Genomic DNA, 27,843 nt, shown 5'->3' on the forward strand with positions numbered 1-27,843 from the left:
TTTGAGATAATTTTTTTTAAAAAAACCTTAGCAATAAAACAAACAGAATCATAAAAGCACATCAACAACAGTATTTTTTTTTAAAAAAGTATCAAAGGTTCAATTCTTTTTTAAAATGCCCCTCCCCCGAAATAAAATAGTCTTAAAAGCCAGTTTAGAAATAGGCAAAAAGGTGACCTGGAGAGCTGAATGCCTCAGGTTCCATATATGCAAACATGCACATAAGCATTACAGCCATTTTTCCAACCATTACCGTTAGAGCATTTGTTTGCCCAGCTAATTTGTTTGGAAGAATAGTAATTATTAGTAGATTTGCTAATGGGTTTCAAATGCCATTCACAGCACCTAATGCTTACAATTTATTTATTTATTTATTTATTTATTTATTTATTTATTTATTTCCTTTCTATACCGCCCAATAGCCGAAGCTCTCTTCAGCTGGTGAAACTCAAAATTAGTTGGCTTGTAAGTCAGATCTGCTATGTTCGTAATGGTCATATGTCTACTGAGCTATCCAATGAACTTTGTTATTCAAATCGAGATTGATTACTGGTGCCTGCACACAGTCTCCACGATATTTTTCTCAGTCTTTTCATCCAGAAAGGAGCTTTCCTAAAGTTGTTACTACTTTAGAAAACCTCCTTAAGGGTGTAATCCTAGGCACGTTTAGGCAGAGAAAAGGCCTACAATGCCCAGCATGCCCCAGCCAGCATTGCTGGCTGGGGCATGCTGGGCATTGTAGGCCTTTCTTCTGCCTAAACATGCCTAGGACTGCACCCTTAGTGTTTCTATAGCAGCGCATAGTCTTCATATATACTGTTCCAGCATGACAGGCACTTCCTGGAACAGTCATGTGACCACACTGGGGCACATCACATGGGGTGGTAACATGGGCATTCCAGGAAGTGCTGCTGGGTTGAAAGACTATGTCTGAAGCCAGCCAGCCTTGCTATGAATGTGTGTGCACATGGTGGTTCAAGACTGGAGGTTGGGAGGAGAGCGATGCAGCCTGGCTGGTGGGCAAGTAGGAGTTTTGTGCTTTTGCAGCAGTCCGTATATATGAGAACTCAGAATAATGGGTAACTTTCATCTGAGATTAGACAGAAGAATTCAGAACCTCGTGAGAAAAATTACTACTTCTTTTAGGGTAGGTTTGCCCATCACTAGTTACAAACAATCCAGTCTGGAAGGATCTTAAGGGTATGTTGAACTCTGCTCTGTTGAACCGTCTATAAGAGGCCACAAGGACTGCTTCAGTTGTTGTTCTACAAAAGCAGCCACAGAAGAAACCTGACTGAGTTACACTTCTTTTCCCTCCATGTGAGCATGTGAGGGAGTTGCACTTTCTACGGATGTGGAACAGATGAATCTGCCTCCAAGGGATATGCACATGTCCCTCTCACATACCAAAAAAGTGTGAGTGTCGCGGGGCGGGGTATACAGTATGAATTGCTCATGCTTCTGTTGTCCCTTTTCCCATAGTACTTCCAGAGTGGTGCATAGTATTTTACAGTAACCTGCCTTGTAGCATCTTATTAACATATATGTGTTATGGCATAAGCACAGGCTAGAGCCTACTCTATCAGATGCTGTATAGGCAAGTCCACTGGAAAAAAAAAAACATATCAACTTCAGCCTGTAAAGAAAGTGGTTCTGTGAATTGGGCATGAGAGCACAAAACAAAAGCCATCTTGAAACACCTTGGGCGGAGGGGAAGCTATGATCAACTTTTTGTGTCTTCCAGCTGTAAGGTGGATCAAGTAAGGAAGGGAGTATTCCAAAAATGTGTCCCCTCTTGCTCCACCATAGTATAACTGTGTGATGGGTGAAGAAGTACTTCCTTTTGTTTTGTCCTCCTACATTCAGCTTCATTGACGACTACAGGTTCTAGAATTATGAAAAGGTGGAAAAGACATACATTTCTGCCCACTTTCTTCACACCATGTATACTTTTACAAACCTCTAGCACGTCCCCACTTATTCACTTCTTTAAAATAAACTAATAGTGTCCGTGTTTTCTTTTGTTTTTTAATTTAATAAACTCAATAGGGAAGTTCCTCCAGAAGCCCTGGATGCCACAGTGTCCTGTCATCATTTCATCCAGGGATGCAGGACACAAAAGCAGTGATGACCAAATCTGTCAAGTTCAATTCTGCTCTGTTGCCAATTATTCCAACTTTAATTTTGTTCCATTTCTGCAGCATTTTTTTTCATTTCCCCCCTGAAAGTTCACATGAACATTTGTATATATTTCTGTGTGCATTCCTCCAAGTATAAACATTTTATACACACTTTTCCTAGAGTACACATTTTTTTGCCAGCAGTTTCCCCTAATGTAATGTGGTTTTGTATGCACTTTTACCTAATATGCACACTTTTGTGTGCACTTTTTCCTATTATACATATTTTTCCATGCACTTTTTAATTTGTGGAAAGCATCAAAAAGATCACAAAAGTGTGGATATTGCTGTACAGCTGTGTTCATGTGTAGGTTCAGGAGCTACGAATATGGTAAGTTCATATTCAAATGTGAACCAAACCATTTTTTCACCCATTCCTAGGCAAGAGGAATTACATCTCTAATGGTTCCCAGGACTCTTCAGACCAGGGGCATTGTTAGGCCTGGGCTGGGATGGCCCCAGACCCAGGTCTCTTGGGGGCTGCCTGGGCAGGCATCCAACCTCATTCTTAGGTTAGGTCCACATGTAATGCTAACCCATCGTGAGTCGCATTTTGGAGTGACCTACGATAGGTTAGCATGTCATGGGTGTGTGTGAAATGCCTGCCCATGATCAGATGAATGACCCACCCCGGATACCCACCCTCTGCAGTGGGGCTAAGGGCCCCCAGGTTAGCTTACCGTATTGTGTGGCAGGAGTTCCATTGATAAATCCAGGTGCTCCATTGATACATGTGTCTGTCCATAGAGACAGCCATCTAGAGCGTCCGGAACTTCTTGTGACACTGAAGCCGGAAGAGGCGATCTCTATGGTTGAGATCGACATGTGCCAGATGGAGTGGCCACCGCAACCCCATTCCTGCTGCAGTGGCTGCTGGGATGTGTGGCTACCTGTCAGGAGCGCCCTAGCTGCCTTTTGCAGTCCCCACCAATAGCCAACTCAGGACACAGACGACGAGGAATTCTTTCCGAGACTTTATTCCTTTATTACTTTATGACTCTTTCAGAATACTAATCACCAGCGACAAAGCAAGGAACAGCACTGGGGAAAGATAGCAGAGTAGCCTAAGCTCCAGGTAAGGCAGTTGGTCCCTGTTTGAAGGAGAATTATGGGAAGACCCTGAACTTATGGGCTAGGGAGAGATCCTCCCTCTTTCCCTTGGGTCCTCAGGACATGATCGTTGCTTGCGCGCCAAACGAGCGCTACGCCTCCTTTCTACGTCCTCCATCTGTCGTCGCTCCCTGCGTCTGCGCCAAGCATCCAGCAAACCCCCCTCCAGCGCTCTCTCACTGCCAGGGTCACTATCTATCCCAGGAATGCTGGCAAGTGGAATCTCTGTCAGCTGCTGTGCTTGTGAGAGATGAGCGAGCTCCTCTCCCACGGATTGCTGTTCTTCCTCAGAATCAGAACTGCTCTGGGGCTCTATTGGCTCAGTTTCCACTCTGACACTACCATGGTGGGAGGACAACAAGGGACCCACGCTAGGGGGATGGGTAAGGGAACCACACTGTGGAGTGTGGTTCCACAGTCATGTGTGGGGTGCGTGCATCGTGATTCCCTTCTCCTTCCCTGCAGCGTGGTTCCCCTCCCCACCGTTCCCCTGTGATTGTGTGAACACACCCTCTGTCTCTCATTCACTGCTAGTGTGCCTGGCTGGAGGTTGTGGTGGGGAGCCCAAAGGAGGACTTTACAAGAGCAAGCTGCTTGCATCCACTAATCAGCTATGAGGCAGCTGGGATGCTGGGGTGGGGTTGGGGGAGTGAAGCCGAGGAAAAAGCAGCCAATCAGCTGTGAGATGGGAGGAGCTAAGGCAGAGAGAGAGAGAGAGAGAGAGCACTGCACACGTGCAGGGCATTCTAGAGGCTAAGCTCCTCCTACCTAGTGCCAGGAAAATTGAATGGACAGACAGAGACATGTTTGGAGTTGGACTGTACCTGGCTTTGTGTATGATGACTGAAAAAGGCAGGGTAGAGACCTGGCCAAGATGTGGGTCCTCCTGGTGATAGATGAGAGGTGGGGGGTTGCACAGGTGGTGGCTGCTGGTTGAGCTGTCTTGGACTCAGGGGGTGGATAGAGGAGGGCAGGCTGAGAAGGCCTTGTGGTGTCCAGCAACTGCCTGAGTCAGTGGAGGGAAGGAAATTGAGAAAGAGAGAGAGAGACAGAGAGACCTCATCCTGCTGCTGCTGGAATCAGCTGGGATTCAGGGTTGGAGGAGAGAGGTAGGCAAGCCAAAAAGGCCTTGTGGTGGTTGGTGGCAGTGGCTGCTTGAGTCTGGGAAGGGAAAGGAAAGGAAAGGAAAGGAAAGGAAAGGAAAGGAAAGGAAAGGAAAGGAAAGAGACAGAGAGAGAAAGAGGCGTCATCCTGCTACTGCTGGAGTCATCTGGGAGTTTGGGGGAGAAGAGAGGATGCAGGCCAAGAAGGCCTTGTTGTGCCTGGGAGCATTGGATGCTTGAGTTAGGGATGGGGAGGACAAAGAGAGAGAGGCCTCACCTTGCCACTGATGGAGCTGTCTGTGAGTAGGGTGGGGGGAGGAAAAGAGGAGGCTGAGAGAAGGGGTCACTGCTGTTTGAGTTGGGATTGGGTTGGGACATTGGGGAAGGGATAGCGGAGAAGCTGAGACCTTGCTTGTGCCCACACTTAAACTGAGATTGTCTGGTGGTGATGGGAGTCCCTATTTGCTTTATTTGGAGGGGTGTTTGGGGATATTTAAGAGAAATATGAGGTGGTATGGGAGTGACTGAAGGGAAATTGAATTGATTTGAACGCGAACTGTTTTGGAGTTCAAGCTAAAGAATTTGAAGTGATTTGGACAGTGATTTCCCTTGCCTTTGTAAAATGTACATTCTTTTAGGGTTAGGGTTAGGCAATCCTATCAAGATTGATGGTCGCCTCCGACCCCAGGAGCAACCGCCTATCTAGTGCAGGGCGGGAGGAGTGGTGAGGAGTGGATCTCCTCCTTGTTTCCCCAGCCCTGCTTTAGCAGATAGACAACCAATTTTGGCTGTCTAGCTGCAGGACCTTGGAGTGTGGGAAGCAGCAGCTGGATGACACATAGGATGTGTCATACCAGATTTCTGACTTCCCTGCCCCGCCCCTGGGAATGCCCCATTTTCTCTACTCCTCAGTGCTCTTACGAGCACAGAGCACAGGGCAGATCCGCACTGCCTACGAGGCAGCGCGGGAGGGGGTGGGGGTCGGTTCTCTTGGAACCGACCTATCCTATGGCCGTCTAGCCGCTGACTAGTGGCCATAGGATTGCACCCTTAGCTATATATTTGCATATATAAATATAAACGATCACATACAAATTGTATGCAATAAGTTGTTGTAGGGCCCCAGCCCTGAATCTTTGAGTTACCTCCCAATCTCCCTACTCGATACAGTCAGGAAACTAATTCGATTACTTTGGATTAATTCTGAAATAGTCTTGCTCAGGTCCATTCGTCACTCAGTGGAAGTGAAATGATCAAGCACTTCAGGAAGGTTCAAATTCAAGCACTATTATTATACAGATGCAGTTGTTACTTCTGCTCGTCTTTCATTCACATAAAGCAATTCTAAACTTTCTAACATTCACATTTTATATAACTACAAAAACCTATTTAGCAAGAGAGCTCAAACAAATTTATCACTTTCTGCATATCAGTGCAAGAATTGCAGTGGTAGCATTGTCTAAGGGTCAGTGTTCACTCATTCATTTCCACTCCATTCATTCAGTAATCCTTCTTTCCACAACTACTTTTAAAAGAGGACTCCATAATGTTCAGACAATTACCGTATCAGTCAAGAATCAAGTGCAAACCAACCTTTGGGAGTTATCCCAGAATCTGTGTGATTCATCTTACAGTGCATTGTGTGCCGATGAATTTAGATAGGAGCTCTTAATCACCAACACACATGTGCCTTCAGTGAAAAGCTCTTTTTTATCACAAGGAAATTTGCTCATTAGCAAGGAAAATATTTTGGAGCCAAAACATTTCTGCAGGCTTTTGAAGTTCTTGACTCTCCCTTCATGCACACCCATATACCGACCTTTTTAGTGCTGCACCAAAATTTCATGGGTTTGATTTTGTCTCAGTGCAAAAATTGTCATGGGAATCATAGAATCATAGAATAGTAGGGTTGGAAGGGGCCTACAAGGCCATCGAGTCCAACCCCCTGCTCAATGCAGGAATCCAAGCCAGAGCATCCCTGACAGATGGCTGTCCAGCCTCGTCTTGAAGGCCTCCAGTGTGGGAGAGCCCACCACCTCCCCAGGTAATTGATTCCATTGTCGTATTGCTCTAACAGTCAGGAAGTTTTTCCCGATGTTCAGCCGGAATCTGGCTTCCTGTAACTTGAGTCCATTATTCCGTGTCCTGCACTCTGGGATGATCGAGAAGTGATCCTGGCCTTCCTCTCTGTGACAACCTTTCAAGGCCTTGAAGAGCACTATCATATCTCCCCTCTTCTCTTCTCAAGGCTAAACATGCCCAGTTCTTTCAGTCTGTCCTCATAGGGCTTTGTTTCCAGTCTCCTGATCATCTTTGTTGCCCTCCTCTGAACCCTCTCCAGTTTGTCTGCATCCTTCTTAAAGTGTGGTGCCCAGAACTGGACACAGTACTCCAGATGAGGCCTAACCAGTGCTGAGTAGAGGGGAACTAGTACTTCCCAGGATTTGGAAGCGATGCTTCTATTAATGCAGCCCAAAAGAGCATTTGCCTTTTTTGCAGCCACATCACATTGTTGGCTCATATTCAGCTTGTGATCGACAACAATTCCAAGATTGTTGGAAGGGGTGTGTCACACCGTTTCTCAAATCAGCTGTTGATCTAATGCCACTTTTTTGATCCCAGCCAAGCAGGGACCACAGTGAAGATAATGACATTATGGTGCCATGTATCTCATTTAGCTATGTGACAACATCACTGATAACAAACAAAGCTACATGCTACTGAATCAGAGCAATACCATCTCATTAGCAACAGGGAGGGATGTGCTCTTTCTTAACCAGAATATACAATTCCTAGAAAACAGTTTTATGCCTTTTAGCAAATGGCTACAAAAAATCATCCATCAAAAGGGTGATTTGGTTCAGTACTAACACTTTTGTGCTCACCACCACATTAAATAATAGCTCAGATTTCTATAGCACATATCAACCATGAATGATCATGACATGAACAAGCCTAGGCAAACCTCACTGTTATGCACTCCCCTTCCCCTCTCCTTTTCAGGTGCAGCTGCAATGAGGAGTTTGGAAACTTTTGCTTCCATTTTTTTTTTAATTAACTACAGCTTGTCATTTCATCTGAACCTGACAAACTGTGGTTAAAACCCGCCTCCAACCTGGTGCAGTGACAATCTTATCCCAAGTGCACTTTTCATTGTAGAATCTACACAGAAGTAGACCTATGACATAGTCCTCCCATGGCATGTTTGGATACTGTAAGGAAAGGAAAGGTTCCTCCCCCGGGTCATTACTGACCCCTAGAGGGTCGCTGCTTACGCTGGCGTTTTCATGGCAGACTATAGTGGGGTGGTTTGCCATTGCCTTCCCCAGTCATTTGTGTACTGTAACCTGCACAATATCCCCAAATTTCAGCCTCTTACCACTTATTGTTCCTTTCTGGAAACAAAAACACACCTGGGGCATAACATATCTCAAGAATCTATTGATTTTCTCATTGAGGTGTCTTTATGCGCCAAATACAAGCATGTTCCATGCGTTTTTCCAAAGAAAACAGGTCTAGAAAAGCATACCTAAGCACTTTGCATATTAATAGGTTGGCACAAGCCACAGGATTTCATTGGGACATTTACCTTACCAGAGACAAATTTCCTTAGGGGCTAGATAAACACCTCACATGACCAAAAAATATTAGTCTTTAGTAATAATAAACTTTTCACTAAAGTTTTATCTTGACAGTTTGTAATACTTTTCTAATATTTCTAATATTTTGAGTTTAAAATGCACTTTTTATGACGCCACAGACACAATTGAGATTGTGGGACATTTGACCACCCCAGGATACATTGGAAAATGGTTTGGGGTCGTTAAATGACCCCAAAACACATATGTGTATATTTTTAGGATTGTTGGATGAGGTTAATCTTAACTATGGTTGCTTGAAACAAGCCAGTTTCAAACTATGGATTAAGAAGCTGGCTAGCCTCAACAAACCATGCTAAAATTAAGCACAATTTGGGGTTGGGTTATAGGGCTAAACTACAGTTAATTTTAAAAACATGGAAGCAAAAACGTCCTCCTTGTAGCTGTGCTGAAGGAGACGGAAGGGTGGAGTACCAGATCCTGAGGTTTAGTGCAGCTCATTCCTATCACAATAAACCATGGTATATGTCCAAGAGATTGTTGACTAGAACTTCAGTTCTAAATCTATGTTCCAGCATATCTGCCTTAAGTGTCTGCTTATAAAGCTCCTGCAAGGGATCAGGGAGAGCAGCTTGGTTGCCTCCACCTAGGGTTGTCATAGACATCTTCAATGGATTCTGATTTCTATGAATCCAACCTATGGATCCTGCAGAGGACCATCTTTTTCTGAGTTCTGTAGATTCCATCAACTTCCTGACTTTTTTTTCTCTTTTTTTACTTCCCAGAATTGCTCACAAATTCAGTCATAGAAACATACGAAGAGGAGAAAACCCCAACCAATAATGTGCATTCCCCCCCATAGGCTAAACCATGAAAATGAGGAATTTGGGGAGATTTGCACATTTTTCATTCCCTCCACTTTTTGAAAGACCTCCACAAATTCACATTAACTAATACACATTAGCGCTGATGCACATTAGTTAATGTAAATTTGCACACTTGGGCAGGTACGGAAGTGTGCATTAGCACACATGCAAATTAGTGAAAGCAGACCAAAATTCTGCTACAAACATTTCTGATTCCATCAATGAGCAGATGATGAAACAAAAGATGCCTGACAATCCACAAAACATAGATGGAATGGATTAAACAAAATCCATAAATCCTTGCCTCCACCCTGGGGCCAGGTCAGGCTCACCCTTAATAATTTAGCATTAACATCTGCACTGGTTTCACCACTGCAGACGTGGTTTGCTGTTAATTCAATAAAGTTGTGTCCCTAGTCTCCCCGACTCTGTGTGTTGCCTCTTTATTTCTCAATATGGTCACAATGAATCCTTATCAAAAGTGGAGAGGGAACCAAAAATAACCTATAGCCCATTAGTAACAGCAATACTCAAAGGCACCACACTATGATAATAATTGTCCAAGCTAAAAGATAAGAAAGTCTGAAAGGTTGAAGCTCAGCTATAGTTAATGTCACCTATAACTGCATTAATAGTTCATGAATGCAAATACTACTGGAGAGAGGGCATTTGCCACTGAGATGAACTGTGATTAGAGTTTAAAGAATAACCTCTGACAAATATTCACCTACATTAATAAATGCTAGTGAGTGCTAATTGCTTTCTAGTTTCACTAGCTGAACAGAGGTCAATGGGGAGATTCTCAGGTCCAAAATTAGGTGCAGGACAGCCAGAACTAAATGAGGTTCTCAAGTAGAAGTTCTCGGATTTCACCTGCCTACATTTTGACTACATATGTGCAGTTATTATGAGCAGAATCCCATTCTGTGCCTATAAACCTATAGGGCTGATGCTGCCTGCTATGATGTATGTTCTGTGATTAGTGCTGTGCTGAACCTGCCCCCTATTTTCTCACACACACACACACACACACACACACACATTATCTCCCTGTGAAAAATACATTTTCACTAAAATTGGAAACAGAGAGATCATGCCCTTTGGGCAAAGAGTGGACAAGTCCTCTCTTCCTTTCCTTCATGATCATTGTCCAGAAGAATTTCTACTCCATGTCTATCATAGAATCATAGAATAGTAGGGCCTGTAAGACCATCGAGTCTAACCCCCTGCTCAATGCAGGAATCTAAGTCAAAGCATCCCTGACAGATGGCTGTCCAGCTTCATCTTGAATGCCTCTAGTGTGGGAGAGCCCACCACCTCCCTAGGCAATTGGTTCCATTGTTGTATTGCTCTAACAGTTAGGAAGTTTTTCCTGATGTTCATCTAGAATCTGGCTTCCTGTAACTTGAGCCCATTATTCTGTGTCCTGTACTCTGGGATGATTGAGAAGAGATCTTGGCCTTCCTCTCTGTGACAACCTTTCAAGTACTTGAACAGCGCCATCATATCTCCCCTCAGTCTTCTCATTTCCCATACTTGTTCACATAATATACCTTATCCAGAGAGAATGAATTATTAATTAGTTAATAATTATTCACTATTGATTTTCTACTCCTATGTGATTTTTCATACCTTTGTTGCCACTTGATCTGGAATGCAATCAATTCTCTCAGAGGGCTGTACAGCTGGACAAGTGGGTGAAAAATCTACAAGAAATCAATCAATTTATTGCATTAGCCAGAGGACAGGGTATTGAACAACAACAACAACAATAGGTTGTAGCCAGCTATGTCCATCTGCCCAGCAGGCTGGTCATCACTGGGGAATATATTCCCTCCCCTGTAGCCTCCTGCATACCACCCACATCAGACCCAGGAGATGGGGAAATCCTCTGGAGTAGATTGAGGGCACAGGGTACAGATGGGAGGAGAGGAAGGAAGTCCTTTTGTGTGATGTTGGAGGGAACACAATAATAACAATATGTAAGTATTTTTTTAAAAAAAATGGTTCAAAATGCAATTTATTGTAGTTTACTTGAAAAATTAGATCAAACTCTTTTAGTAGCCATTAGACAAATGCTGTTCAAATCAAAGACTAATTTTAATTTTTCAAGAAATATCCTGCTACCACGGCCTGATAGATTGTGATGTGCAGCTGTATCACTATCTCTTCCTTAAATGGAAAATCTGTGAAGATAGCCAAAGTGTGCAGTAAAGATAACACATTCAGATGCTATGATTGTATGCATATAGGCCCTACAATTAATGTGTGAAAGTTGGGTGTCGGCCCGCAGATGTAATCACACACACACACTCACACACACACCCATGCACATTTGTATATATTATGACTGTCTCCACAAAGCTAGAGAGCTTGGCTTTGACTAGATCCAGCAAAAGCATATTTCCACATTTCTGACCATATGATAATCAGCTTGGTCAAATTCAGGACTGGCCAAAGATATTCTGCTGACTGAAGCAAAGCAGAAAATACTCTCCACAGCCCCACTCCAGGTCAGACAAATTACTTGAATTTATACCAATGTATTTAGAGGAACTATTTTATTATTAATAATAATAATAATAATAATAGTAATTCAAATTGCTTGTTTTGTCTTCTCCCCCCTGTCAACCTATTTGCTCAGAATGAATAACATATTAAAAACTATGTATGTATGCATTACTTTTCTGTACCACCCAATAGCCAAATCTCTCTGGGCTGTTCACAACAATTAACTAAGATAGATTATGAATGTAAAAGACAGGGCATGATCCTGCAAAACTGAAGCACTTATAAGTCCCATTGATTTCAGTGGAAGAGTTAAAAATATGCTTAAAACACTCCTACCAATATCAGTGGAACTTGATGATGCTTCCCTTTGGCTGGATCATATAATGAATTAGCATAAACCCCTGATGGTTTCACTAAACGACAGCCTAAAAAGAGACTACTCAGGTTCAGGTGAATGTACAAGGCAAATGGCTAAATTGAGTTCTATATAATATATCTCACATTTAACATTATGTAAAATGTCAGAAATAAAGGAAAAACCTCTGTCACATATGTTATTAATGACCTGGCTGACTAAACACAGACAGGTACCTGGCCATTATCTGGTACAAGCACTTTCAAAAGAGGACAGTTACGTTTGTAAATCTGTCTTCTCCGCCCCAAACAAGAGCAACATAGGCCTGGTTTAGACATTATGGCTGCCTTGTGAAGCCCATTTTTTATTCTCGCCATGCATGGAAATGTTTCAGAGAGATTGTCTTCGTACCAGTTTACACTTCCAAAATGTTTGTACTGCCAAGGTTTAAAATCATCTTAACTGTGTGATATGTTTCTTCATGTGAACAGCTTACCACATGGTAACAGACTTTATGTAAATCAGTGTTAGTGACTGAGAGAGCAAACCTATGGTCCCAGGAGAGTGTCCCAAGGACTACAGCACCCCCCTCCCTCTGAGGTCATAGACATTGCTACTACATCAGAAAGGGGACTCCAGTATCTAATCCCTCCCCCTGACCTTCCTGACCCCTTTGCAGCTGCCACAGAAAAAAACTGTACCAGCTGCTTCCCAAAGTCACAAAAGCAGCCTTTGAGAGGCCAGAAAGGGAGCATTGTGGTGGGCACGCAGGGGTGAGGAGAGGCCAGGATATGAGGAATCCTATGGCCTCTCTAGCTTTTCCAGTAGCCCGTCTAGGATGGAGAGGTGAAAATTGCCTCCATTGCTCCTCCCACCCTGCTGGCAGCAGCTCAGCGGCGCATTGGATACATGAAATCCTTCACATTTGGAGGCTTTTATCTCATGAGGGTGCAACCCATAGGACTGCACCCTAAGATTCATGGCTTCCCTTTAAGTTAGCTGTATATAGGCAACAGACAGACAATTCCCCAACAACTTGCTACCTTTAGCCAGACATTTTTGAAGGATACATCTTTCAAATCTTTTCATATATTGCATTAAAAATTAAAAATAAACATGGGGTTGTATAGGTTGGAACAAATGCCATCTACAGTTCTGGGGGGTCTGTACTGTTCCCTATACCAAGGGACACTGTATTTGTCAGGCTGGAGTAGTTGAATGTACTTCTTATTGCATGCTTTAAATGACAAGCCAAATATTTGGCTCATTTTTTGGTTGGACTGAACCACTGGTCCAATCACCCCCCCCCCCCAAGTTTTAGCTTGCTAACAGTAATAGAATAATAACTGCAGGAAATATTTTTTTTTGCCTTTTATCACAGATAAACTACAATTTAGATCTTATCTTGAAACCTATGTACTAGATTGCCATGTGAACAATTAAGTGATAATTAATGCCTTGTATTATGTAAGTTCTTGGTATATTATTTTGATCTGTATTCTTTCTAATGACCTATGGTCAAGATAACAACAGAACAAACTATGGTCCCTAGACAGGGTTGTCTAAAAAACTTCTGCTTCCTTAAAACAGCATTCCTGAACCTTAGGATTGTTGTTAGTAATGTAGTTATTTGCTTACTTGTCAATAACAGCAGCTTAGTGTACAGTACAATAAACCCATCCAGAGAGCTTGTGAACTGCCCAGAGTGCTTATGGGCAGTATAGCACTATCATAAATAAATAAATACTCAATGGAAGATTATGCTGGCTAGTTACAGAAGCAGGAATTTCTGTTTTCCAGTGCTCCATGTTCATGGAAATAGCCACTATGAACTTCTGTGAGTAGCTCCTCCAACATTGCACTGCTCAGACAAATGGTCTATTCACATGAAAGGTTATTTCTCCATATTATTTCTCACCTAGTCATAATAACGTCTGAACTGGCTCTAAGCATATTACTCAAAATCACATGGGAAACCCCTTGTAGAATAGTGTTTTCACAAACTCTTGAAAATGATATTTCTTTTCTACCACTTGAAGGCTTCTTCCAGTTACTGCTCATTGAGAGCCAAGCTACATGTTACACTCTTCCTGAAGTGTGTATCTGAGGGTTTGCAGTTTCTTTATTCTAGTATAAGCATGCATGGCCATGATTTGGATCAAGACCACTGTGCACTGGGAAAGAACCTTCCACTCCCCCATTTGCTTCCTAAAAATCTCCCTCTAATGGTAGAAAAGAAAAACATGTTCATTGGCTACATTGATCTATTAAGTATTACCTTTGAGACCAGAATGACCTGTTGCTAAAAGTCCAATCAAGATACAGGCTACGATCACCACCAAAAGGAAGAGAGTGATCAGGGAGATTTCCAAACCACTGAATTTCTTCTTCCCCATCTAGAGAGAGAATGAGAGAGTGAACATGAAGAAGAAATGTTCAAAGAAGGTGTAATCCAAATGTCTCACAAACCTTTGCTTTAAAACCTTTGATCCAAATAGTTAAAATATAACCATGCCATGTTCAGAAGTACTGAAGTGCTAAGCCTGTGCTCTTCTTTACCAGGGAAGCAGTAATAATACTGTCGATAGAACTGCTCTTAGCCATTTAGGTGAATATTCTTCTTTCTTGTTTGAGAAGATAGGAGAGACCTTGTCTTATGGCCGAAGCTATATACTTTCTGGATGGAAAACTTTGTACCAGTAATAGCAGAAACACTTCCAAACCATTTTATTTCTTGTGTATTTATAGGCCCAATCACTATTCTCATCAAGTTCTTGCAAATATATATATATATATATATATACACACACACACACACACACACACACACACACAGGCCTAGGTGATGGTGTCGATTTGGAAAGGGAAACCAATAAGAATCTGGACTAAAATACAGTGTAACTTTGATCTCTTAGCTTGTGATTTGCAAGAAATAAACATACCAGCTGCTCATCTTGGCTGAAATCCCCAGGGAGACAGAATGCTTAGTAAAGTTAGGAATGGTGCCCATCTTTGACAAACACTGACTGTTGAAGTGCTAGGACTCCACAGCCAACTGCTTAATCTTGTGTGAAGAACAACTTGGTACCATTAATGTTTAACTGTAACTAGCAATAAAACATTTAAACTAATCTCTAACACTCAGATCAATGAGGCAGCAGTTGAGTTTGCATTTGTCATTGGGATAAAAGCATTTCACCTGATTGTGTAGGCTGAACTACAATATATATGAACTACAATCTATAGTGAGGATTATTAAAATTGGTTTTTAAAACTATTGGAAATTTTCAAATATCTATGCAAAAAGTAAAGACACTTAAAATATATATAGATTAAAACTGAAGTTTCAGTTATTTTAGCTTTATCTACTCTCCCCTTCACCTACCTACCCACCTCTCAAGTTTTCTAAATCTGTGCTTTTTAAAAGATTATCAGCCAAAGATCACATTGACCCAAATTTCATTTTGGCAGACTGGCACAAAGTGGTTGGTAAAAGGCAATAATTAGTAAGTGATGGACCACGGGTAGATCGTTTTGCCAAATAAGTTACAGCGCAATCCTATACGTGTCTACTCAGAACTATGTCCCAGTGAATTCAATGGGGCTTACTCCCAGAAAAGTGGGAATGGGATTAGAGCCATAGAAAAACGGATTTACAAGCAAGAATAGAATTTAGGCAAAATTGAAATATAAGTTATATTTGAGAATATACTTTCTGTGTGACAAGGAGACTTATATTTGTACATAATAGCTTGGATCCTAAATTCTTCCATTCATGTGGGGTGCGGGCAATTTCTGTCATCTCCTCCTTCATCTTCAGTTCTTCATCATACTCCACACCATTCCCAAAAGCCCCCCAGGCCCTAAATGTGCCCCATAACATTTCTATACCACCCAACAGCCAAAGTTCTCTGGGTGGTTTACAAAGATTTAAAGTATTAAAACTACAGTATACAGAGATTAAAAATCATTTACATAAAAACACATGAACAGATAATATACACAAAAGTAACATATATCTAAAACAACTTCAAAACAAACAATCTCAAAAGCAACAACCATAACCATAAGATATTCAAGGATTGATCATATTTGTGTTTTTAATTTCTAGTCAAGCTTTTGAATGTATTTTGTACTAACTGAAGCTTCTGAAACTAAGTTCAGAGGTAACCCCATGCACAACACTACGCAGTAACCCAACTGGGATGTTATAAGAGCATGGACACCTGTGGTCAGGCCACACAGCATATATTTTAGTGTTTTCTATTCTATTACAAGGTATGTCCTTTTACCAAAGGATTGAAGACAAAATTTAGGTTGATTCCTTGCCAACTCCTTAATACCTCTGTACAGATGTAGTATAAGAGTGGAAAAATTCTCCAGTTTATAAGCATTCATAATTTGTATAGATTACTATATTGTGATATTCTATTCTACTGCAAACTTGAAGTATTTAAATGCTGCTGCTTTTTTCTTTCTTTCCTTCTTACAAGAGAATAGAACTTAATACAATAATTATAATCCAGCTCTTCTCTCTGGAGAGTGCTTATTCACAACTAAAAAGTAACACCAAGTAATCATTAGAAAGGATAAAGGTTCTTCTAAAACATCAAATGAACGTTACATAACTCTTGCATAACAGAAGAGTTCCTCTTGACTTCTCAGGAAATCTGAGAAGTCATGAACTGAGGATTTATAATATAGCCATTGCATACGTGCCACTTAAGAAGCTGATGAAATTTTAAAACAAATAAGATTTAAAACAACAGCATACCTTTACAATCCCTTGGTTTCCTCCATGTATTACTACAGTTAGATAGTCCACTGGCAATAGGGATTATTTACCTTGTTGCCTCTAGCTATATACTGATCCCCTATCAGTTTATTGTATTATATTTTAACTAGGCTATCAGTAGATGATGCACATAGTCACAGTCAGATTGTTGGCTCCCTTTGCACTGTTGCAGCCAGGGAATGCCTAGTTAATTAATAATATATGCCTCCACCCCAATGTATCAGTCAGTCTTGCCACATTTAACAAGCAGAAGAACAGGAATAATGATACATGTGGTCAGGTAGCATTCCTGCATTTGCCATGCCCAAGGCCACTGTATCAAGCCAGTTCATTGTTTTAATTGGAGTTTTGCTTTTTCTAATCAGCCTGTATTCCCTCCTCCCACTCCAAGTTCAGTATAAATCAATTAAAGTTTCATGAAGGTTAAGAAAAAATGTGTAAAGTGAGTTTACAACACTTCTAATGTGGTTTTGATTAGGGCGGTGCACCACTTTGGACCAACGCCCAAACTTCAAGCCAAAGTGGGGCAGGCACTTTGCGCCACTTCTGAGGCAAGGTGTAGGGGGCATGAAGTGGCACGAAGCACGTTGGGTCACTCTGAAGTGCTTTGGCGTGCTTTGAAGCTATCCAGAAGCCCAGCCATGCATCCAGCGCTGCCCAGCCCCCAGCTCCTTACCTGGGCTCATGGGACATGCGCCAGCAGTCTTTTTTAAAATGGGCACTCCCTGTATTTCCGGAAATAGATCCTGTGCAAATGGCATTTTAAAACTGGCAACTCCCTGGAACAAAATATGGCTGCAAGCACATGTCCCAAGGGCCCAGGAGTTGGCAGTGGCAATGATGACTCCCTGGACCAAGAAGATGGCTGCCGGCGCCTGTTCCAAGGGCCCAGTTAAGGAACTGGGGGATCATGCGGTGGGGGACTGAAGTGGGATTTGGCCATCAAAATCCCACTTTGGCTCCAAAGGCTAAAGCAGGTCAGCCCCCCTCCCCCGCCACCCTGAATCAGCCTGAAGCTAATTGGGCCTGCCTCAGAAGCCCCGAAGTGGCCTCAGAGGCGGGTTGGGGGTCCCAACACAGCCCTAGTTTTGGTCATTTTATTTATTTATTTATTTATTTATTTATTTTATTACATTTATATCCCACCTTTTTTCCTCCTTAAGGAACACAAGGCAGCATACATAGTCCTTCTCTTCCTCCTCCATTTTATCCTTACAGCAAAAACCCTGTGAGGTGGGTTGGGCTGAGAGTCTGTGACTAGCCCAAGGTCACCCAGAGAGCGTCTATGATTGAGTGGGGACTAGAACCCAGATCTCCTGGCTCGCAGTCCAACACTCTCGCCACTACACCACTAACACCAGACTGGCTCTCACATATTTCTAAGTGACTGTAATTTACTGACCAGTAGGGATGTACGAAAGGCACTTACCTTTCGCGGATTATGTTGATGGTGGGGGGGGCGCTCCGTCTCTCGCCCCAGAATCCTGGATGGGGGGGAGGTGCTCCTTTCCTCCCCCCCCCCCAGATCCTGGCTGGCCGGCTGTGCTCCACAGGGATTCTGCGGAGCCGCTGGCCGGCTCCGCCAGCAGCCGGACATCCGGCCGCTGGCTAGCAGGGACGCAAATGGCGGCAGCCGTAGCCGCTGCCGTTTGCGTCCCTGCAGTCAGCCATGATAGGCTACATAAACGTTTACGTAGCCTATCACGGCTGACTTAAAAAAAATAAAAATAAAAATGTGCGTATGCAAATGGCGGCGGCCGGGTTTTTTTTAAGTCAGCCGTGATAGGCTACGTAAACATTTACGTAGCCTATCACAGTTTTTTTTTAAACTTAGCTGCGATAAGCTACGTAAATCTTTACGTAGCCTATCATGTTTTTTTGGGTTTTTTTGTTTTGTTTTTAACTGGAAATGGCGGCTGCGGCAGTCTGTCGGAAGACCTGTTGCCGCAGCCACCGCCGCTGGGCTGCTGCCGGAGCCGCCGCTGGAGCCGCTGCCGGAGCTGCCGCCACCCAGAAGATCCGCCCCAGGTAAGTCTCGTCCCGGGGGGGGGGCGGGGGGGAAGACCGTTCCACCACAGATTTTGGGGGGCCGAATGCGCTGGCATTCGGCCTCCCCGAGATCTGTGGCGGAGTTCTCTGACATCCCTACTGACTAGCAGTACTCACATGAAGTAATGCTTAACTGCCAGAGTGAGAAAAGGTAAGTCATAGGCAATAATAATCTGAGGGATTTTTCTGCCACTTATCATGGGCCAGCAACACCCTATAAATGGAAGGGAAAACAAGCAAAATAGTGTGCCCACACTCCTTTTTGTCCTTCCCTTCTTGTGGTGTTTTCTGCTGCCACCAGGTGGAAATCTCCCCTCCCCCCCACAGCTGCCTCCACCAAACCAGCTGTAAAACTATCTGTATCTCAGGTAACTACTTTAGGTCACGTGCGGGTTGGCTATTCAGTGGGTGGTGGGTACCCCCCGCCCAATAAAAAGGAGACCACAAAGTCAAAAACAAACTTTAATTTTTACTAAAGAAAAATGTCAACTGGTAAAAGTTGAATGGATCTGAATGGATACACACGTGCACACACACTACACATACACAAATGAGCAACAGGATAATAAAACAAGCAGGGATAAAAGCATCCAGCTAACCTAACTAGATGGTGTCCCTATTTTTTCCAGCTCCCTTATCCAAGTAATATAATATTGTCATTGATTCAGCACTCTCAATCAGTTCTCCAGTTCCAGCAGCTCTTACACTTTCCTTTTGGGATGGTGTAAAAGCCAGAACAGAACAGGCCAGAACAGGCTCTTTGTTTTTTGTGTTTTTAAAATTGCCAAGAACAATGAGAACAATATTTTAGAACTGAAACCCTTGCAATATTATATTATTATTAACCCCATAATGCCCAGAACCCATCCAGAACAGAACAGAATGGCCCGGAACACCAACTTTCAAGTGAGCCAAATGAACCTAGTTCAGCAGACACACATGACTAGGTGGAAGTGATGCAATCCACCACAAAACTTTCACAAAAACCATGTACCAGTACCCTTTCCAGGCAATAGTTTGTACACTGGGAAATGGCCCAGAACGCCAAGTTCCAAGTGAGTCAAGCCAACCAAATCCACCAGTCTCATATGACTGTAAGGGCAGGATTTAATAAGCCACAAAACATCCACCAAAACTATGTTTCAGAACTTGTTCCAAGCAATAGTAAATAGTAAATGGCCCAGAACGCCACTTTCCAAGCCAGCCAAACCGGCCTAATTCAGCAGTCACTCATGGATATATGGGATTGATGCAATAAGCCATAAGGCTTCCAGAGAAGCCCTGCTTGGTTCATGTTTGGGGTAATAATTTATACTCTGGAAAAGAAGCCTGATCACCACCTTTACTGTGGGATGCTGCATCACTTCCATCCAGTCATGTGTGACTGGTCTATTTGGTTGATTTGGGTCACTCAGAAGTTGCCATTCCAGGCTGTTTCCTGAAATATGGACTATTGCCCAGAATGGGTGCTGAAAGGTGTTTTCTTTGGTTCTTCTTTCAGGTTGCTGCAGAAGTCCCATCTATTTCCTTATGAGTGGTGAGTTTGGTCAGTTGGGCTCACTCAGATATTGATGTTCCAGGCCATTTTCCCTGGACAGTATTTAGTGCCTGGAATGAGTAGCAGAATGTGATTTCTGTGGCTTACTTGATCACTCCCATCAAGTCATGTGAGAAAGGTGAATATGATTGATTTTGCTCACTCAAACATTGTGAAAAAGTTAAAATTAAGTTAAGGTTCATAAATTTAATTAAGCAGACCCCTTGCTTACTCATGACAGGCTCTTATTTCCTGTCTCTATCTGGGTTCAGAGAGATATGGAGCCTATTCACACATGCACAAGGGGAGAGTGGTTAGGGTAACTACTCAGGGGGGAGGTTAGTGAAACTGCTACATGTGGGCCAATCACATGATGGGGCCCCACTACCCCCCTTCATAGTTACCGGGCGAGCTTACCTGAATGGTTTGTGCACATCCCAACATCCACTGTGAACGAGCTCCTGGCAGCCACTCATCCTGAATGACTGTGGGATGATAGAGAAAGTCCATGGCAGCTACACCATTGCCTGCAGTGGCAGATGCTCTGGCTGGAGGACTCTGGTCACAGCCTGGAAGTCCTCTGGAGCCCATTTAAACCACCAGGGAGCCTGGCAGATGACATAGTAAGCCTCCATGGGGCCCCTTAACCCTTTTGTGGGGAGTGATTACCTGGGGTGGCTTAGTAACCACATGGAATGTGGTTTTCTCCCCCCACACAACACACTAAGCCACCATAGTTACCAGAAATTCCCCAACCACCATGACTTAGCGTGACATCTGATTACCTTTTAAAATATTGATTAACAAAAAGCAAATGTATTTAAGACAACTATAGAAAGAAAATAAAGTGATGGTACTTGTTGACGATGTTTAAAACAGAAAAAGGAAATAAGACAAAGCATAGTACATACATTACCAACACAGCTTTCTGCTAGAATAGGTTATCCCCTGCCAGGAGCAACCACATCCAGTATCTTCCCTTTGCTTTTATAGTTTTACATTTGCTACTGTCCTATTTTAATCCCACATCTTCATATGTATTCATAGTTCCTGATGTCTTGTTTGCTTCTACAGTTCTACAGAGATTTCTCAACTTGTTCTCTGTGGTCTTAGTATGAGCCTAATTGAGTAAGTATATTTCTTGCAATCTTCCCTTTTCTTCAGGTCAAACTGTCTGCCAACAATAGCAAGTCATGTCAAAGAAATCCATTTGAGTGGTGGAGTTTGATGACTTTTCCTAGGCTCAGCTCCCCGGACTTCATTTCAGTTCACACTGTGATGCCCCTAAGGATGTACGGATTGTGTAAATCCTGCTCCATCTGTATTTCACAGATTGTCAGGTGCCTTTTGTTCCATTGTCCGTACGCAGACAGATTCAAAAATGTTTTTGTTATACGGAAAAATATGCAAATAATTCTGTAAGAGGGTTCAAAATGATTTATATAATTTACCTTGGTATGTAACATTTAGCATATTATCCCCCGTTCCATTCAACTTTCCCTCAGCAGAAACCTGTGTATTCCTATGAATAAATATGCATTCATTTGGGGAAAGTTAAAAAAAAAATAAAGTTCCAGAAGTCCACAGATTCCATGCGGCTTGAGGACAGTCTGCAGCAGATTCCACAGGTCATATTCTTAGAAATTCAAGCTCATTTTAGTCCATCTCAAATTTCTCCACCATCCCTGGAGATGCCTGACTTGACCTGCAGTGTGCCAGGCCAGTTTGTGGATTTTCCTGGAATTGTATGCATTTTTTGTGGGGTGGAGGTTCTGCAGTTTGTGCAAATTTCTGAGCACTTTGGGCAAACTACAATTGAATTTGCACAAATTGCAGGTGAATCTGCACAAATCATGCAAATTACTGCCAAATTTGGCTGTAATTTGCACAAAATGCTCAGAAATTTGTGCAAATTGCAAAACCTTCCCCTCCCCCCAAAATGCACAAAAAAAAGTTCCCAAAGTTCTGGAACAGCCCACAGCTCAGCTGGCAAAGCAAGTCATACACACCATGGAATTCTGTCGAGCCAAAAAAGGACCAGATTTCCCAGTGACGGACATCCTTAATAATAGCTGAAAAGCAAACACTGCTTCAGACAGCCTTTTCAGCTAGACCTCTTTGATATGCCTGATATGACCATTGCCATATTTCCCCTCCTACAGTGTTATAAAGTCAGAATTACTCAGGATTCTGAATTTCAAACACAATTATTTCTGTGCCATTATTGAAGTAAACCCCAGCCTAATATTTGACTCAGCATCAGTGGTCTTCCTTGAGGATAATAATATTTTGTAACTCGTTAAGACTTTGTTTTGTAAACACAAAGACCAACATTTGATCATCAATAATATGCTGTAGCTGCAAAATGTGCCATAGCCTCACCATACAACGTATACCAATGATACACATGTATATTAATTAGAGCTGTGCGCAAAGGACCCCTCAAAATACTCCAGCATTTTGGAAGGCAGAGAAATTGCGCGGACAATTTCACCAAATTTCTCCGAGGGGAGGAGGAATTATGCAACAGTTTCTCACAGAGAGGGCTCACTTGGCTGCGGTTGTAGAACAGGTTCTTTCTTCATTCCTAAGGGTTTTTGGTTTATTGCTCTGATTCTGTAAGTAGCAACAGCATCAACTGTGTTGAGTCTTCCACTTTTCTGAGGTAGAGCTTAGCATTTCTTTTGGTAGTATTTTTGTAGGGATGTACGAAAGTCACTTACCTTCGTGGGTTGGTGGATTATGTTGATGGTGGGGGGGAGGCGTTCCATCCCTCCCCCCGGAATCCTCGCCGGGGTGGAGGCGCTCCATTCCTCCCCCCCGGAATCCTTTGTGGCTGGCTGTGCTCCGCGGCAGCTCCGCGGAGCAGCCGGCCAGGCCCGGCCAGGCCAGAGCCATCCGCAGCCGGATTTCCGGCCGCGGAGGACTCTCAGTAAAAAAAACTAAACAAAACCGCGTACGCAAATGGCGGCGGCTATGGCCGCCGCCATTTGCATTCCTTGTTTTTGCCCTCTTAATCTACGTAAATATTTATGTAGACTATGATGGCGAAAATCAAGGGGAATGCAAATAGCGTAGCGGGCGCTATTTGCGTCCCTTTTTGATTCCCCATTTTAGCCTACGTAAATATTTATGTAGGCTAAAACGGGGAATCAAAAAGGGATGCAAAGAGTGCCCACTACACTCTTTGCGTTCCCCTTGATTTTCACCATCATAGTCTACGTAAATATTTACAGAGATTAAGAGGGCAAAAATTAGGGATGGTGGAGAATTTCTCCCCGAAACTTCGGGGGGCCGAGCGCCAACATGTTCGGCCCCCCGAACAAGTTTCGGGGAGAAATTCTCTGCCCCCCCCGCCCCCCGTCCTCCCCTGGGATGGGACTTACTTTTGGCGAATGTTCCTCCCGGCAGCGGGTCGGCCGGCGGTTTGGCGGGTCTTCGTCCGGGGCGGGAGCGGCAGCCGGTCTTTTGACCGGCTGCCACCCCCGCCATTGCAATAAAAGAAAAAAAAAACGCCCCCGTGATAGGCTACGTGACGATTAACGTAGACTATCACGGCTAGATCTGCAAAGTCAGCCATGATAGGCTACGTTAATCGTCACGTAGCCTATCACGGGTGACTTAAAAAAAAGTGCGTACGGATAATGGCGGCCCCCATAGGGAGCCGCCATTCCTGTTCCTTTTTTGGTCGCTGTAGTCTACGTAAATCTTTACGTAGACTACAGCGACCAAATAAGGAACGCGAATGGCGGCTCCCTATGGGGGCCGCCATTTGCGTACGCGCTTTTTTTTTTTTAAGTCACCCGTGATAGGCTACGTGACGATTAACGTAGCCTATCATGGCTGACTTTGCAGATCTAGCCGTGATAGTCTACGTTAATCGTCACGTAGCCTATCACGGGGGCGTGTTTTTTTTTTTAAACTTTGGAGTTCGCGGCCGGGAGAGGCGAGGCGCCTCCTCCCCGGCCTGAATTTCAGCCGGGTGAGGCGGGAAGCCTCCCCCCCAGCCTGAACTTCACGGGGGGAGCAGCGAAGTGCCTCCCCCCCACCGTGAACAAGCTTCGAGGACAGGTAAGTGACTTTCGTCCACCCCTAGCAAAACTAAGGAACGCAAATGGCAGCGGCCGTAGCCTAGCCGCCGCCATTTACGTATGCGGGTTTGTTTGTTTTTTAACCCACCCAGCCATGATAGGCTACGTAAATCTTTACGTCGCCTGTCACATCTTTCTTTTTCTTTCTTTCTTTTTTTTTTACCAGAGTGGAAATGGCAGCGGCGGCAGCCAGTCAGAAGACCAGTCGCCACCGGAGCCGCCGCCGCCCGGAAGATCCACCCCAGGTGAGTCTCGTCCTGGGGGGTATCTGTGGGGGGGCGGGGGGTGGCAGGCCATTCCACCACGGAGTTCAGGGGGCTGAATGCACTGGCATTCAGCCTCACCGTGATCCGTGGCGGAATTCTCTGCCATCCCTATTTTGTAGGGATGTCAGAGAATTCCGACACGGATTCCAGTGAGGTCAGATTCTTTAGAATCTGCCCCCCGCCCTGGAATCCATGGCAGAACCATCTATGTAGGGATATATGAAATCCAGCAGCCCATCTGTCGCCGGAACTCCGGCTGCAGACGGCCCTGGCCGGCGGCTCCATGGAGCCGCCGCAGAGTGGAGCCAGCCCAGGGAGGATTCCGGGGGGAGGGACAGAGCACCTCCCCCCCCACCGTGAATCCAAGTTGCAAAAAGGTAAGTGACTTTCATACATCCCTACATTTGCACCCCTGCTCTTTGCTGTGATAGGCTACATAAGTATTTACATACAAATGGCAGCCGGCATAGCGGCATGGAGTTGCCACGGAGCGGAGCCGGCAGGGGAGGATTCCGGGGGGAGGGATGGAGTGCCTCCCCCCAGAGTGGATGCCCCGTAACGGAGCATCATAAGTGTTTTGTACATCCCTAGGCATCGGAGGCCGGGGGGTATTGGAGTTTAAACTTAATTCTTTAAAGGGGGGGAGGGAGGGGGAAAGAATCTTCTTTTCTTTTTCTTTACTTCTTTACTTCCTTCCTCTTTTTTCCTTTTCTTATTTTTCCTTTTCTTTTTATTGTGGTGTCCTCATCAGAATATTGTATTGCTGGGAAATTGTAGTATTGATCAGGTTGTTGGTATTTTTGGTATTGTTTATTTTATTTATAAAGATAAAATAAATAAAAATATATTCAAAAAAAGAAAAAGAAAAAATGAAAACTTTTTCCTACCCCCAGTAGGAATGCCAGTCATTTTATTCACCTAATTTTCAACATAAGCTAACTTATCCACACCATTCATTATTGCTTTTCACGCTTTGCACACACACACACCCTCGCAACAGCCCTAATCCCTGTTTGGCAGGGCTTAAAAGTTAGCCAGGTAAAGATTCACAAAAATAACAACTTAGGGAGCAATCCTACCAGGATAAGCGGCCGCCTCCGAACTCAGAGGCGACCGCCTATCCAATGCAGGGCAGGAGAAGCATGGGATCATCCCCTCTGTGCTTCAGACTCTCTGCATTTGCCACTAGACAGCCGATTTCGGCTGTCTAGCCACAGGAAGTCGGAGCGGGGTGGGGAAGCAGTGGCCGGAAAACATGTTGGATGTGCCGTACTGGATTTCCAACTCCTCCACCCTGGCATGCCTCCAGGAATGCCCCGTTTTCACTGCTCCACACTCCTCTTCCAAGCGTGGAGCACGGGGCTGTTCCACGTTGCCTATGAGGCAGTACAGGAGGTCTCAGGGAACTGACCTATCCTATGGCCATCTAGCCGCTGACTAGTGGGCAAAGGATTGTGCCCTTAAACAATTAAGCTGTTTAAGGAGACTCCTTTGATTACTATTTATATTATTCTTTTATACCACCAAAATTTGGAAGACAAAATTTGGGACTACCAGAGTCAAACAGCACTGAAGTCAGTGAAGTGTAGGTTTTTTTGTTTTGTTTTGTTTTGTTTTGTTTTTCTTTCTTTTTTTTACTCTTTCTTCTGACTTCCTGTTCTCCAACAAGACAGAAAAGAGGAACTGCTTTGTAACAGTCTTCCCTTTCTGTATTCACATAATATTCAAACTTTTTGAGCCAATAAACCTGAATAAATGCATAAAAGCTTTAAATGAAAGTGTTCAGTTTAGTGATATTAATTTTAAAATTTCGAAACACTACAATAGGGTTTCCCCCCCCTTTGAAGAACAATTGGTTTCTGTATGTGCTCAGAAACACTATTCTCCTTACTTCCTGTCTTTCAATTCCACCTCCCCTCTCTGTTAAACTGCATCTTAGAAACAAGAATGAAATAGAAAAGGGTGTTGTAACAAACTGAGGGCACAATCCTATGCATGTTAGACAGAAAAATGTCCTACAACTCCCAGCATTCCCCAGTCAGCACAGCTGCCTGGGGAATGCTGGGAGTTGTAGGACCTTTTTCTGTCTAAACATGCATAGGACTGTGCCCTCAGTTTCTCTTCAAATGAATTTTTTTTTATGTTTGTTTGTTTTTTTGCCTAGGAGGGAAACAATGCACTCCATGCACAGATTGTAAAAACAAGGTATACAAGATGTGTTAGTATATGGATACACACATACACATACACACACACACACAAACACACACGCACACACACACGTATAGAACAGTGTGTCATCCATGCAACAGAAAATAAACTTAGCATGAGGGAAACAATGTAAATAATAACATTCTACCTACACCAAAATATCAAACTAAAGCTTTACAGGTAACCAATTCCTTGTTTCCTAACCTGTCCTTCCAATTTCAATGCTTATTCTTCAAGCTCTTCTATCTTTCTGACTCTCTTCCAACCATTCCCACTTCCCTTCTTGAATCCTGAGCAACTCCCCCCCCCCCCGCGCGCATGAACACACACACACACACTTCACACATAGCTTGACTCTTTACACTACATTTTACCTGGAGATGGGACCCTTTTTCTAGGAATACCATCTATTAGACTAGACAGCCAGGAATTTTTAACAGTTTACTGATGTTATATTTTTAAACTTTGAAAGTTTTGCTTATATAATACTTGATGACCCTTTATTATATATAATCATGTAACATTATTTGACAAACTCATAGCTGGCATAATTCCATTCACACACATGCACACAAAATTATTAGCAACTTTCAATCATTTCCATTGAACAGCATTAGAGATTTAAGTTTTTATGTCTTGATCACTGTTTTTTAGTTATTCTCCTCAGCAGACATTCAAAACAAACCACAATCTTCAGCTAAAATTACTCCAACTTTTAGAATTCTGGAATTTTAAAATATAAAACCCTATAGAGCAGATCCTTTCTCTAATTAGGAATAGTTCTGTATCCCAACATAGGGTTTTTCCTTCCTGGAGGAGGCATACAAGTCACTTCTTCAGTCTTCCCCACTAAGGTACGATGTCTTGTATTTCTATTTAAATAATAGTTATTCTTTCTAAACTGACACCTATACATATAAATATGGAAATGAAAATATTATGCAAATTGGTGTCCTCTTTTGTCCTCTTTTTTTGGGCCCTCAAGGAAGCAACAGAAGCAGAGCACCACTGCATTCAAATGAAGACTGAACTCAAGATGAAAATGAAATTGGAACAGAGATTATGTGGATGAACAAGAAAAATGTGAAAATACATTTGTCTGGAACTAAGTGATCTGACTATAATCCTCCACAATTTTATTTATTTATTACATTTATATCATACCTTCCT

The 27,843-nt window shown here is 43.3% G+C and overlaps 2 protein-coding genes across 2 annotated transcripts in view; one reads left to right on the forward strand and one right to left on the reverse strand.

The window, feature by feature from the left end:
* Nucleotides 1-16,550, reverse strand: part of SI (sucrase-isomaltase) — a 257,605-nt gene extending 241,055 nt beyond the window's left edge. The window contains exons 1-3 of the mRNA XM_084847439.1: nt 16,499-16,550; nt 14,003-14,120; nt 10,491-10,564 (exon numbers count right to left, since the gene is read on the reverse strand). Coding sequence (XP_084703565.1) covers nt 10,491-10,564; nt 14,003-14,120 — 192 coding nt within the window. The 5' untranslated portion in view covers nt 16,499-16,550. The remainder of the gene's footprint in view (nt 1-10,490; nt 10,565-14,002; nt 14,121-16,498) is intronic.
* LOC146351508 (uncharacterized) lies at nt 4,068-27,780 on the forward strand. Its single transcript, XM_084847440.1, has 5 exons — nt 4,068-4,166; nt 18,445-18,547; nt 21,180-21,233; nt 24,363-24,441; nt 27,659-27,780. The coding sequence occupies exons 1-5, from the start codon at nt 4,094-4,096 to the stop codon at nt 27,743-27,745; spliced, it is 396 nt and encodes a 131-aa protein (XP_084703566.1). The 5' UTR covers nt 4,068-4,093; the 3' UTR covers nt 27,746-27,780.
* Nucleotides 27,781-27,843: the final 63 nt, after the last annotated feature.

The sequence above is a fragment of the Heloderma suspectum genome, chromosome 3, assembly GCF_057233095.1.
Source record: "Heloderma suspectum isolate Gila_16-S chromosome 3, 16-S_ref, whole genome shotgun sequence".
NCBI classification, from domain to species: Eukaryota; Metazoa; Chordata; class Lepidosauria; order Squamata; family Helodermatidae; genus Heloderma; species Heloderma suspectum.

Bases quoted from the DNA above. Each gene is read 5' to 3' on its own strand.
- LOC146351508 (XM_084847440.1), top strand. From the start codon at position 4,094: ATGTTTGGAGTTGGACTGTACCTGGCTTTGTGTATGATGACTGAAAAA. The intron at 18,548-21,179 runs GTAAGTCTCGTC...TTGCTTCTACAG, and splicing joins ACCCAGAAGATCCGCCCCAG to TTCTACAGAGATTTCTCAAC. The intron at 21,234-24,362 runs GTAAGTATATTT...TTTTTTTACCAG, and splicing joins CTTAGTATGAGCCTAATTGA to AGTGGAAATGGCAGCGGCGG.